The 14,642-nt window shown below is 42.8% G+C and overlaps 1 protein-coding gene across 1 annotated transcript in view; it reads left to right on the forward strand.

Annotated features, from left to right (window-relative positions):
* Positions 1-14,642, forward strand: part of LCMT1 (leucine carboxyl methyltransferase 1) — a 57,442-nt gene that overhangs the window by 30,659 nt on the left and 12,141 nt on the right. The window contains exon 6 of the mRNA XM_044233525.1: positions 3,457-3,559. Coding sequence (XP_044089460.1) covers positions 3,457-3,559 — 103 coding nt within the window. The remainder of the gene's footprint in view (positions 1-3,456; positions 3,560-14,642) is intronic.

Below are 14,642 nucleotides of genomic sequence, written 5' to 3' on the forward strand. Positions count from 1 at the left end.
GAGAATTCAAATAAAAATAAGGGAAATATAAATATGAGTGAAGACCTGAGAAAAATCATAGGTGATCATAAAGCTGGCACAAATGTCATCGAAATACTACCCTGCACCATCTAACCTATGAGGCTGTGATTGTAAGATTCACCACTATTTCTTTATGATTAGGAAAGGCAAAGTGTTGATAAACTGGCATGTGCTTGACTGTTCGATGCATCCTGATTTCAGGAATGTTAAAGTAGAAAAAATATGCATCTTGGAATTGACACTTTTGTTAAGCTGAATTACGCATGGAGTAGAAAATTCCAAGTATATAAATAGGCACACAGTGAAAAATCAGAAGAAGTAAATCAGGTTCTCTTACTCTGCTCCTTAAATCCTCCTGCTGGTTGGGATCCACATGGTTAAGCAGGTCTATGTCTGCCTCCTGATTTTCCTTTTGACTCCAGTAATTCTGAGCTGGCCACATTGTTGTGCTGCAGTCTGGACATGCCACGCTTACTGTCACCTTCGGATCTTCCGCTTCCTTCTACCATGAGCCTGGAACTCTTTTTCCATAATTTTGCTTGCCAGTCTCCTTTTGATCACCTCTGTCTTAGCTTAGCTACTGCCTCCTCCAAGAAGCCCTCCATGACCAGCAGGTGAAAGACTGAACCCTGTCCCTCCTACTCTTTTTATTTTTCATCACCTTTTATTTGCTTCATAGCACTTAATACTCTGATATTCTCTTAATTCTTCCTTTCTTTAATGATTCATTGTCTCTCTCCCTTCTCTGGGGCAGGTAAGCCTCATGGGAGGTAGTGACCTGTCTGTCTCCAGTTCATCACTGTGTCCCCAGCACCTAGAACAGTGCCTGGCATGCAGAGATTGTTGATTGAATAAATACACACCTGAATGGCCAAACGAATGAATGTATTGGTATTTTTGTAGTACATCTCAACTCTTTTTCCTTTTTCAAATGAGAGGGAATAACTCACTCCATGCACACTTTTTAGCAACATGTACATTATTTGCAAGAAGGTGCACAAGTGTTTGGGAATCATTATTTGATCTCATAATAGGGCAGATGTGCCTTCATAGTCTTTATATTCCTTTTCTCGCTTGGGGATTGTGGCACCTAGAGCTCTGACTTTGGGTTTCCCTGCTTCCCTGATACCTAGCAGGCTCCTAGGAGGTATGTCTTTTAGCTCATGGTGTGTAGCTCAGTGTATTTGAGTCAGCTAAATGGGGCTATCAGCATCATGAGGGTGTCCAGACACACTATGGTTTAGCCTCTTTCCCTTTTTCTACTGTGACCGCTCAGAGCCGAGAGAACCTGAGCTATTTATTGGCAACAATATAGGATGGCTGTTGGATATTCCAGTTCCTTCCCTGGTTTATACCCTTGAGGGAGCTGAGCAAGCAGTGCTTCGCATATACTACCAAGCAGTTTTCTTTTAATTACAATCCATTTTAAAAACTTTTAATTGACGATGTTTTTAGGCGTACATAAAAATAAGCCTGTGAATCTCTATGTATGCAACACCTAACTTTAACTATGACCAACTTCCTGTACCAGTGGTTCTAAAAGTGTAGTCCTAAACTAGAGGCATCAGCACTGCCTGAGCACTTGTCAGAGATACAGGTTTCTTTTTCTTTTCTTTTTTTTTTTTTTTTAAGTTTTTGTTTATTTATTTGACAGACAGAGATCACAAGTAGACAGAGAGAGGAGGAAGCAGGCTCCCCGCTGAGCAGAGAGCCCGATGCAGGGCTCGATCCCAAGACCCCGGGATCACGACCCGAGCCGAAGGCAGAGACTTTAACCCACTGAGCCACCCAGGTGCCCCGAGATACAGGTTTCTAACTTTTGAAAGAATTTGAAAAAATTTCTACTTTTTTTTTTTTTAAAGATTTTATTTATTTGTCAGAGAGAGAGAGGGAGAGAGAGCGAGCACAGGCAGACAGAGCGGCAGGCAGAGGCAGAGGGAGAAGCAGGCTCCCTGCCGAGCAAGGAGCCCGATGTGGGACTTGATCCCAGGACGCTGGGATCATAACCTGAGCTGAAGGCAGCTGCTTAACCAACTGAGCCACCCAGGCGTCCCCAAAATTTCTACTTTTGAACGAACTGCTAAATCAGAAACTCATGGGGGTACAGCCCGTCAGTTTGTTTTAACAAGCCTCTGGGTGATACTGATGGTTGCCAAAGCTTGAGAACCACTATATAGACCATTTCATCCAATCTCTGCTGGAGTATTTTTAAGCAAATGTTAAAATTTTATTTTACTTTGGTATGGAAACTCTATTCCTTTAATCACAATATCTCACAGATTGTCACAACGTTTAGAAGCAGCCAGCCAATTGGTACCATTGTTTACATAGGCTTATCCTTTGACCTCCTAATTCTACTCATAGAGACCTACTTGACAGTTGCTTCATAATGTCTATATAAAGATGTTCACTGCAGTGCCTCAGATGGAGAAAACTTGGAAATACCATATGTCCGATAGTGAGAGATTGGTTGAGTAAGTTGTTTTATCCACTCTGGAATACTAGGAAATCATTACAGAGAATGATGTCATTGATGTTACCGTTAAATAAGGAAAGCAGTTTTCAAAAAAAGAATTGGCCCTGTTTGTTTTTTTTCTGTGTGAGGTGTGTATGTATGTTTGTGTGAGAATGTGTTTATGTTATATATATGAGTTTGGGCACATAGAAAAAAAGGACCAGGTTTATAGCAGCAATGTCCACAATAGCCAAACTATGGAAAGAACCTAGATGTCCATCAACAGATGAATGGATAAAGAAGATGTGGTATATATACACAATGGAATACTATGCAGCCATCAAAAGAAATGAAATCTTGCCATTTGCGACAACATGGATGGAACTAGAGCGTATCATGCTTAGTGAAATAAGTCAAGCGGAGAAAGACAACTATCATATGATCTCCCTGATATGAGGAAGTGGTGATGCAACATGGGGGCTTAAGTGGGTAGGAGAAGAATAAATGAAACAAGATGGGATTGGGAGGGAGACAAACCATAAGTGACTCTTAATCTCACAAAACAAACTGAGGGTTGCTGGGGGGAAGGGGGTTGGGAGAAGGGGGGTGGGGTTACGGACATTGGGGAGCGTATGTGCTTTGGTGAGTGCTGTGAAGTGTGTAAACCTGGCGATTCACAGACCTGTACCCGTGGGGATAATAATATATGTTTATAAAAAATTTAAAAATTTATTTTAAAAAAAAAGAAAAAAGGACCAGGATGTTCTACACAAAAATACTAATAGTTATCTCTGGAGGATGTGGTTTTAGTTCATTTCTACCCTCCTCATTCCTGATTTTTTTCCCCGACAACGGAGCATGTATTTTTGTAATGGAGAAAAACAATAAATTTACTTTAATTTTGAAAAAATCATATCCATTGAAATTATAATTTCTTGATGAATTTTTGTTGAAATGATCATCTCTTCTTGGATTTGCAGATGGACACCTGTTGGATTCAAAGAGATATGCTGTTATTGGAGCAGATCTCCGAGATTTACCTGAACTGGAAGAGAAACTAAAGAAATGTAACATGAATCCACAGTGAGATTTTTTTTTAACCTCTTAATGCATTTGTGACTTCTTGCTCATATGAGATAAGGCCAGTTGAAATTGCAGCATGATACCTCTGTCCATTTTTTATTCTGAGATATTATCCCATTGCTACTGAGAGTGGTTTTCGGAAGTATTTTTCGAAGCAAAGTTCTCAAGCCCGTTTTCACATCAGAATAATGTGCATTGTTTTTGTAACATACTGATGCCTAACATCATAAAATTTGAGAGAAGATAATTATATGCATAGAAACATGTAATTGCAATATGCAAACGATTAGAATGCACAATATATAAAGAAAAGCTACTATTAAAAAAAGCAAATCCCTTGGGCGCCTGGGTGGCTCAGTGGGTTGGGCCGCTGCCTTCGGCTCAGGTCGTGATCTCAGGGTCCTGGGATGGAGTCCCACATCGGGCTCCCTGCTGAGCGGAGAGCCTGCTTCCCTCTCTCTCTTTCTCTCTGCCTGCCTCTCCGTCTACTTGTGATCTCTCTCTGTCAAATAAATACATAAAATCTTTAAAAAAAAAAAAAAGTAAATCCCATTGGAAAACAGGCAAAAGACAGATGACAAGGTACCTCAAAGAAGGAATTGAATATTACATGAAAAGTTATTGAACCTCAGTATAATCAGATGGAACTCTATTTTACTCCAGCCACGTCAGCAAAAATAGAAAAGTCTGACATTATCAGGTGCTGGCAAGGTTACATGAGAACAAGAATGGTCCTGCACAAAACTGATGCAAGTGAATTTGGGACAGTCATTATGAGGAACAGTCTGGAAGTATCTACTAAAATTGCAAGCATATGTGCCATGTGATGTAGTAGTTCATTCCACTCTTGGTTGTGTGTACCTCAGAAAGGTCTGCCTGTGCAAGGAGGATGTTCGTCATGGGCACGGTTTTCAGTAGCAGAAAATTGGAACCATTCTAACTATCCTTCAGGAGAGGAGTGAGTGGGCAGTATGTAAAAGGCATGGCATAGATCAGCATGGAGAGAGCTCAAAAACACAATGTTGCATTAAAAGTAAAAAGTCAAGTTGCAGAATAATATGTACAGTGTGATGATACCAAATGTGTAAAATCAAACCCTCAAAATACAGTACTTCCATGATTACATCTGTGTATCACAAAAGTATTTTAAAAATGGGCCGGAAGGGTTCACATCAAATTCCTGGGAGGAGGTATATTTCAGGAACAGTGGAGGAGGGTGAGATATGTGGTTTTAGCACACTGATACTGGTCAAAATGAGATTGGAATTTAATAGTAGTGGAGGGTAAAGTCATGTCTAGAAAGTTACTGTTAGTGAAGATGACACTTTCAACAATATTGGAGGTAAGTAACTCAAGAGAGAGGTTTGAGGGGAAGGTAGGAGAAACAGTTATTTAAAAAATAAATTGAAGGCAAAGAATCAGTGGCCAGTGATCAAAGAGAGTAGCTGTTAGGGAAATCACTGGTAGAGAAGAGGCTATAGAGTGGACAGAGGACAAGAGCCTTGGAGGGAAGGGAAAGCTGTCCTTCTTCGGAGAAGAGAGGAAGGCGGGTGAGGACAGGTGCAAATACAGTTGAGTTTGGGCTGATGCAGGGGAGGAGGTGTGGGGAGTTGAAGCTTGACCTTTCAGGTACATCTTTTGTTTTTTGTTTTTTGGTTTTTTTTTAAGATTTTATTTATTTATTTGACAGAGAGAGATCACAAGTAGACGGAGAGGCAGGCAGAGAGAGAGAGAGGGAAGCAGGCTCCCTGCTGAGCAGACAGCCCGATGCGGGACTCGATCCCAGGACCCTGAGATCATGACCTGAGCTGAAGGCAGCGGCTTAACCCACTGAGCCACCCAGGCGCCCCTCGGGTACATCTTTTGTTAAAGTGGTGATGGCTGTCACCTCAGGGCTTTGAAGTTCTTGTTTACATGTTTAGCCTAGAATCATATACCATGTTGTCATTGTCGAGATGTGTATATCCACATTTGCAGATTTGGGAATGGCACTCACATACCTAGTGCTTATCGTCTCTTTGTCTGTCTAACTGAGTGTTCAGAGAGCAGGTCAATGCACTGTACATAATATGCCTCTTTTTTCCTTTGTGGAACCCTTTAGATGGTTCCCAGATGGTAGCGAGCAAAGTGTTCTTCTTTCAGCAAAAGAGAAGAATACCACTGGTTTTCTTGGGGGCATATTAATGAGTGATCAGTAGGTTGCTTCAAGCTGACGGTGCTCAACCTGGAGCCCCCTCAGAATGAGGCAAGCCCGAGTGCCGGAATCTCATCCTGGGCTCCAAGTGACCTCTCCTGCTTACAAGTATTTAGTAGGGGCAGTTTTTTTCTTAAACAACCCCCCCCCCCCGCTAAAAGCCTCTCTGAGCCTTAATTTCATTTGTCAACTGGGGTAAAAAACAGTCCACAAGATGGTCCTGAAGATTAAGTTAAGTCTGATGTGAAAGTGGTTGAACAGAATTGACAAATAGACTATAGTCTCCTGTAGATTACCGCGGTCACCATGGTAACCAGCTGCCACCTACTGCCACTGTAGTAAGCCACCGTTGGAGCAAATCTGCTAAAAGATCAGGAAATAATCAGTTACAAATCAGGCTAGCTCTTGAAAGGGAAGTTTGCCTCACCTTTGGACATCTACAAAAGGGATGAAGAGCAGTTGCCGTGACAAGTATTAGAATTACGTATATAATTACCCGGAGCTTTGTTTGTGCTCCGTATTTTCCTTTACGACTGTCTTTGCTTTGCTTTCTCTATTTTGAAAAGTATTAATCCAATTTTTAATATTGCCAATGGCTGTGTCCTAGAACTACACTGAAAAATGTTAAACTTTCCATTTTCAAATAATTCAAATCTACAAAAAAGTTGCAAAAATCATACAGAAAATTCCCATATAGCCTTCTTTATGTGGCTTCCCCCTGTGGTAGTGTCTTAAGGACACTTTTGCATTAAAAAGGTTATTGGAGCTGTAGTTCTCTAACTATCAACCTGTTAATTGGAGTCTTAGAACTTTTCCCCCACTCATTCTCTTTTTCTGATCATTTCTGTTGATATAATCTGGGGTTTTAAAACTTAGGTTATTGCTATTTTTAAAAAATTATTTTTAATATTTTTCTTTCTGATTTTCAACATTGTTTGCAACTCAGACATCATTGACTTTCCTCCGGATTTAGTGCCCTCAGTTTCTTTTTTTTTTTCTTAAAATATTTTTTATTTATTTGACAGAGAGAGAGAGAGAGATCACAAGTAGGCAGGGTGGGTAGGAACAGGCTCCCTGCTGAGCAGAGAGCCCGATGCAGACTCTGGGATCATGACCTGAGCCAAAGGCAGAGGCTTTAACCCACTGAGCCACCCAGGTGCCCCCCTCAGTTTCTTTATACTATGATCCAGTCGGGTACAGAGAGCATTTGGATATATATTCCCAAATAACTTGAATTATATACCATTTCATGGTCAAAAAAAAAAAAAAAGGAAAGAAGGAAACCCATGAACGGTAATGATGGATAGTTGGTACTGTGATTAGGTCAGAGCCCGCACTTTTTTGGTGGGGAGCCTTTCTAGTGATAAAGAGTCTACACCCTGAGCCCAGGTGTACAGCTTCTATTCTGACAGTAACATATACCATGTGTTTTTCAACTGCTTTCTTGGTATTCGAGTTCAGACAATATATTCATTTTGAGAACCCCCACCAGTAAAAATAGACAAATATAACTCACCTGCGGCATGCCTGGATGGCTCAGTTGGTTGAGCATCTGACTTTTTTTTTTTAAGATTTTATTTATTGATTTGACAGAGAGAGAGAGACAGTGACAGAGGGAACACAAGCAGAGGGAGTGGGAGAGGGAGAAGCAGGCTTCCCACTGAGCAGGGAGCCCGATGTGGGGCTTGATCCCGGAGACCTGGGGTCATGACCTGAGCTGAAGGCAGACGCCCAACGATTGAGCCACCCAGGCACCCCGAGCATCTGACTCTTGATTATGGCTCAAGTCGTGATCTCAGGGTCATAGGATCAAGCCCCATGGTGGGCTCTGTACTCAGCGGGAGCCTGCTTGAGATGCTCGCTCTCCTGCTCCCTCTGTCCCTCCCCCATCCCCTGTGCACATGCTTTCTCTCTAAAATAAATAAATAAATCTTTAAAAAAATTTTTTTAGGAGAGCCTGGGTGGCTCAGTGGGTTAAAGCCTCTGCCTTCAGCTCAGGTCATGATCCCAGGGTCTTGGGATCAAGCCCCACATGGGGGAGGGTAGCGGTCTCTGCTCAGCAGGGAGCCTGCCACCTCCCCTCTCCCCCACCCGCTGCTGCCTGCCTCTCTGCCTACTTGTGATATCTCTCTGTCGAGTAAATAAATAAAATCTTAAAAAAAAAATTTTTTTTTAAAGTAACCCACTTGCTTTGTGAGAAAAATAGCAACCAGCTATGAGGAATAGCCATATTTAGGGGCAGAGAAAGAAAGTGGATACAGTAAAGGAGGGAGAGAAGGAGCAGTAAAAGATCCAGGAATAAACCAGCAGAGCTCACATAATTTGGGGTTGTGTTCCCTTTTAAGAATTAAGGTTTTAGAGATTTTTCTAGGAGTTTATTGCTTTTCTTATTTCATAATTTGTTCATTACATCGTGTCTGTTGAATCAGAGTGCATACTAACCAATGTAATTTCCTTAAGATTGTTCGTGTTCTTGTCAATTCTTGATGGTAAAGACATATAAGAATTGGATTTGATTAAACAAGTATCATTATTTCTGCATTTGTCAGTCAGTTTTTAATGTGTAACAGTCTCTCCAACTCAGTGCCTTAGAAAACTTCCACTTTAGAACAGCTCACAATCTAGATACACAAGTTGCTCAAGGTTCTGTGAGTGGAGAGTTTGGGCTGGGCTTAGGTGTTTGGTACGTCTGCTGGGGCCAGGTATAGCTGATAATCCCCTCAGGTTCACTATATGTGGGCAGCAGGCAAATAGGATGCCTCATTGTATTGCACAGGGCCTCCCCTCCAGTTGCAAGCTAGCTTGGGTTCATTCCCATGATGGTTTGGGTTTCCAGGCAAGAGAGCCAGGGCCCCTGTGTAAATGATTTTCAAGCTTCTGCTTGCGTTCAGTTTGCTACTGTTCCCTTGGCTAAAGCGAGTTCTACAACTAACCCCGATACCAGGGGAAGGAAGAATCTCTGCATCTGGAGTGAGAGTCAGCTGTGTCGCCTTGTCACCATGTGCAGGTGGTGGGGGGGTGTCTTATTTTTATTTAAATTAAGTTAATTAACATACAATGTGTTATGTGTTACTAGTTTCAGAGATAGAGGTCAGTGATTCATCAGTCTTCTATAACACCCAGTGCTTATTACATCCCATGCCCACCTTGATGTCCATCCCCAGTTACCCCCTCACCCCACCTCCATCCCCTCCAGCACCCTCAGTTTGTTTCCTATGATTAAGAGTCTTTTACAGTTTGTCTCTCTCTGGTTTCATCTTACTTTATGTTTTCCTCTCTTCCTGTATGATCCTCATGATCCTTTCTTCCTCTCTTCCTGTATGATCCTTTGTTTCTTAAATTCCACATATGAGTGAGATCATATGGTAATTGTCTTTCTCTGATTATCTAGATCGCTTAGCATAATACCACTAATTCCTGCCTTCAGCCCTGCCTTGGGAATCCCTGCACAGTGGGGAGTCTGCTTCTCCCTCTGCCTCTCTGTCCCCCTGCTTCTGTTTTTTCTCCCTCTCAAATAAATAAATAAACTATTTTTTAAAATACCCTCTGGGTCATCCACATTATTGCAAATAGCAAGATTTCATTTTTTTGATGGCTGAGTAATGTGTGTGTGTGTGTGTCTGTGTGTGTGTCTGTGTTTGTCTACATGACATCTTCTTTATCCATTCATCTGTCGGTGCACATCTGAGCTCTTTCCATAGCTTGGCTATTGTGGACATTGCTGCTATAAACATTGGGGTGCAGGTGCCCAGTTGAATCACTACATTTGCATCTCTGGGGTAAATCCCCAGTAATGCAATTCCTGGGTTGCAGGGCAGCTCTACTTTCAACTTTCTGAGGAACCTCCAACTGTTTTCCAGGGTGCCTGCACCAGCCTGCATTCCCACTGACAGGGTAGGAGGGGTCCCTTTCCTCCACATCCTTGCCAACATCTGTCGTTTCCTGAGTGGTTAATTTTAGCCTTTCTGACCAGTGTGACATGGTATCTCTTTGTGGTTTTGCTTTGTGTTTCCCTGATGCCCAGTGATACGGAGCATTTTTTCATGTGTCTGTTGGCCATTGGAATGTCTTTTTTTTTTTTTTTTTTTTAGACAGGTTTTTTTTTTTTTTTTTTAAGATTTTATTTATTTATTTGTCAGAGAGAGAGGGAGAGAGAGCGAGTGAGCACAGGCAGACAGAGAGGCAGGCGGAGGCAGAGGGAGAAGCAGGCTCCCTGCCGAGCAAGGAGCCCAATGTGGGACTCGATCCCAGGACCCTGGGATCATGACCCGAGCCGAACGCAGCTGCTTAACCAACTGAGCCACCCAGGCGTCCCTGGAATGTCTTCTTTGCAGAAACGTCTGTCCATGTCTTCTGCCTATTTCTTGATCAGATTATTCTTTGGGTGTTGAGTTTGGATACTATAGATTTTGGATACTATCCCTTTCTGACACGTCTTTTGCAAATACCTTCTTCCATTCTGACAGTTGTCTTTTGGTTTTGTCGACTATTCCCTTTGCTGTGCAAAATCTTTTTATCTTGATGAAGTCCCGGTAGTTCAATTTTGCCTTTAGTTCCCTTGGCTTTGGAGACGTGTCTGACAAGACGTTGCTGCAGCTGAGGTCACGGAACTTGCTGCCTGTGTTCTCTACAGTTTTGATGGATTCCTGTCTCATGTGTAGATCGTTCATCCACTTTGAGTCTATTTTTGTGTATGGTGTAGTGGACCCTAGAGTTGAGGGTCTATTTCCAGATTCTATAGTCCATTTCATTGATCCATTTGTCTGTTTCTGTGCCAGTACTCTCTGAGTGATGACAGCTTTGTAAATAGAGCTTAAGATTGTGATTGGGATGCCACCAGCTTTGGTGTTGTTTTTCAACACTCCTCTGGCTGTTTGGGGTCTTTTCTGGTTCCAGACAAGTTTGGGGATTATTTGTTCTATCTCTGTGAAAAAAAGTTGACGGTATTTTGGTAGGGATTGCGTTGACTATGTAGATTGCTCAAGGTAGCATAGACGTTTTAACAATATTTGTTCTTCCAGTCCATGAGCATGGAACATTTTTCCATTTCTTCGTGTCTTCCTCAGTTTCTTTCATACGTGTTCTGCCGTTTTTGGAGTACAGATCCTTTACCTCTTTGGTTAGGTTTATTCCTAGGTATCTTATGGTTTTGGGTGCAGTTGCAAATGGGATCGACTCCTCGGTTTCTCTTTTTTCTGTCTCCTTGTTAGTGTATAGAAATGCAGCTGATTTCTGTGCATTGAGTTTATATCCTGCTACTTTGCCGAATTCCTGTATGAGTTCTAGCAATTCTGGGGTGGAGTCTTTTGGGTTTTCCACATAGAGTATCATGTCCTCTCCAAAGAGTGAGAGTTTGACTTCTTTGCTGATTTGGATGCCCTTTATTTCTTTCTTACTCACTTACTTACTTACTTACTTTAAAAAATCTTTTTTGAAGATTTTATTTGTTTATTTGATAGAGAAATCACAAGTAGGCAGAGCATCAGACAGAGGGAGAGGGAGAAGCAGGTTCCCTGCTGAGCAGAGAGCATCATCAGGACTCGATCCCAGGACCCTGAGTTGAAGGCAGACACTTAACCCACTGAGCCTTGCCGGCACCCCTGCCTTTTATTCTTTCTGTTGTCTGATTGCTGAGGCTAGGCCTTCTGGTGCTATGTTGAACAGCAGTGGTGATACTGAACATCCCTGTTGTGTTCCTGACCTTAGGGGAAAAGGGAAAGGCTCTCTTTTTCCCCGTTGAGAATGATACTCACTGTGGGCTTTTCATAGATGGCTTTTATGATATAGAGGTACATTCCCATATTGAGGTACATTCCCTCTCTCCCTACACTGTGAAATTTTGATCAAGAAAGGATGCCGTAGTTTGTCATGGGCTTTTTCGGCCTCTGTTGAGAGGCTCATAGGGTTCTTGTCCTTTCCTTCATCTGTGTAGTCTATCCCTATTGATTGATTCGCAGATATTGAACCACCCTTGCGTCCCAGGAATTAAATTCCACTGGTCGTGGTGAATAATCGTTTTCACGTACTGTTGGATCCTATTAGCTAGTATTTTGGTGAGAATTTTTGCATCCATGTTCATCAGGGATATTGGTCTGTAATTCTCCTTTTTGGTGAGGGTCTCTGTCTGGTTTGGGGATCAAGGTAATGCTGGCCTCATAGAAAGAGTTTGGAAGGTTTCCTTCCATTTCTGGTTTTTGAAACAGCTTCGGAAGATTGGGTATTAATTCTTGTTTAGCTGTTGGGTGGAATTCCCCTGGGAAGACATCTGGCCCTGGACTTTGGCTTGTTGGGAGATTTTTGATGACTGCTTCAGTTTCTTTGCTGGTTATGGGTCTGTTTAGGTTTTCTCTTTCTTCCTGGTTCAGTTTTGGTAGTGTATGTATCTCAGGAATGCATCTGTTTCTTCCGGATTGCCTAATTTGTTGGCATGTAGATGCTCGTAATATGTCCTTCCGGTTGTTTGTATTTCTTTGGTGTGGTTGTGACGTCTCCTCTCTCATTCATGATTTTGTTTATTTGGGTCCTTGCTCTTTTTGTTTTGATCAGTCTGTCCCGGGGATTATCGATCTTACTAATTCTTTCAAGGAACGAGCTCCTAGTCATTGATCTGTTCTACTGTCCTTCTGGTTTTATTGTATTGATTTCTGCTCTACTCTTGAGTCTAGTAGGCTTTATTTGCTGTTCTTTCTCCAGTTTCTTGAGGTGTAAGGTTTGGTTGTGTATTTGAGGTCTATCTTGTTTCTTGAGAAAGGCTTGTATTACTATATACTTCCCTCTCTTTGTTGCATCCCCAGAATTTTGCACAGTTATGCTTTCATTTTCATCGGTTTCCCTGAATTTTTAAAATTCTTCTTTAGCCTCCATGTATTTGAGTTCTTTCCAACTTTCCTCTTGTGATTTGAGTTCCAGTTTCCAATCACTGTGGTCTGAAAATAGGCAGGGAAGGATCCCAGTCTTTTGGTACCAGTTGGGACCTGATTTGTGTCCCCGTAGGTGTTCTGTTCTGGAGAATGTTCCACGGGCACTCGAGAAGACTGTGTATTCTGTTGCCTTAGGGTGGAATGCTCTGACTGTATCTGTGAAGTCCATCTGGGGCAGTGTGTCATCCAGAGCCCTTGTTTCCTTGTTGATCTTCTGCTTAGACAATCCGTCCTTGGCAGTGAGGGCGTGTTCAAGTCCCCGACGATTACTGTATTCTCACCAGTGTGTTTCTTTAATTTTGTTATTAACTGGTGTATATAATTGGCTGATCCCATGTGAGGGGCATAAATATTTACGATTGTTAGATCTTCTTGTTGGATAGACCCTTTATGATCTAGTGTCCTTCATCATCCATTATTAGTCTTTGGTTTCAAATCTATAGGTCTGATACAGGGATTGCTATCCTAGCTTTCTTTGGATGTCCGTTAGCATGGTAAATGGTTTTCCACCCCCTCACTTTGAATCTGGAGGTGTCTTTGAGTCTAAGAGGAGTCTCTTGCAGACAGCGTATCGATGCTCTTGCCTTTTATTTTTATTTTTATTTTTTTTAAGATTTTATTTATTTATTTGACAGAGATCAAAAGTAGGCAGAGAGGCAGGCAGAGAGAGAGGAGGAGGCAGGCTCCCTGCTGAGCAGAGAGCCGGATTCGGGGCTCAGTCCCAGGACCCTGGGATCAGGACCTGAGCCGAAGGCAGAGTCTTTAACCCACTGAGCCACCCAGGTGCCCCTCAATGGTCTTGCTTTTTTATCCAGTCTGGTATCAGGGAGCCCTCAGAGGAAAGCAGTCAATCATTCCTATCTCCCTGGTCTCCAACCACACTCCATCCTCATCCAGCCTGTGACCGAGCATTTCTATCTCAGGCACATGATCCCTTTCAAGTCTGTAAACTGTGCCGACTCCTGCAGTGTGCACCTGTGCCACGCCCCCCAGGGGAGGAAGGGGTGTTTTGCAGTGGTTCTGCTGCTTACTGGGCCCCTAGTCCGGGAGCAGTCACCTGACCATGCCTTGGTTCACAGTTTATAGCAACCCCAAGCTGAGAACCCCCTCCTGGGCTCTCTGATTGCAGCCGTCTTCCCTGCTCCAGTGCCCAGGAGCTCTGCCACACTCAGGTACCGCCAGTCTTTCTGGGACGCTGGGTTCCTGAGATTACACTCTCCTACCCAGGATTCTGCCCTGCTTCACCACTGGAGCTCCTTTCAGGCAGGGACATGCTGGTGAGCCAGGACAGATGTCTGAAAGTTCCGATTTTGTGCTCTGCTGCTCTGTCACTTTCTGGTGCCGGTTTATGGAGGCTCCCCCAACCCCCACGGTTTATCTTGCGGTATGTTGCATCGGATTCACTTCTCTGCACCTCCTACCTTGCAGAAAGTGGTCCCTTTTCTATTGGTAGGGTTGCAGCTGTTCTTCAATCTCTGGTTGAGTTTGTGGGTGTTCCGAATGATGTGATAGCTCTCTAACTGAATTTCTGGGACCAGACAAAACCAAGGTCTCCTACTCCTCCACCATTTTGGACTATCGGGGGTAGGGGAAGGGGAGAATTTGTAGCTATGTCTACACAACACCACGTGCCTTCAACACTGTTTCAGAAGTGAGACAAATCCTTGCTCATTGCTCACCTTTTTACAGTCTGAAACTTTGGGGCATGATGGTGTCCTACATCTATTACTACATTGACTGTTGATGTGCTTGTTCAGTGTGTCTTGTTTTCCTGGGGTGTGAAAAACAGAGTTTTACTGCCCCACCAGTACTGCCATATGTGTGCCATTAGAGAGTCCCATTTTTTTTAGTGTATACTTGACAACTTTATTTATTTATTTATTTATTTGCTGGGGGGGGAGCATGTGTGCAGGGGGAGGAGCATAGGGAGTGGGAGGGGGAGAATTTCCAGCAGACTCCCCACTGAATG

Source organism: Neovison vison, chromosome 14 (assembly GCF_020171115.1).
Source record: "Neovison vison isolate M4711 chromosome 14, ASM_NN_V1, whole genome shotgun sequence".
Taxonomy (NCBI): Eukaryota; Metazoa; Chordata; class Mammalia; order Carnivora; family Mustelidae; genus Neogale; species Neogale vison.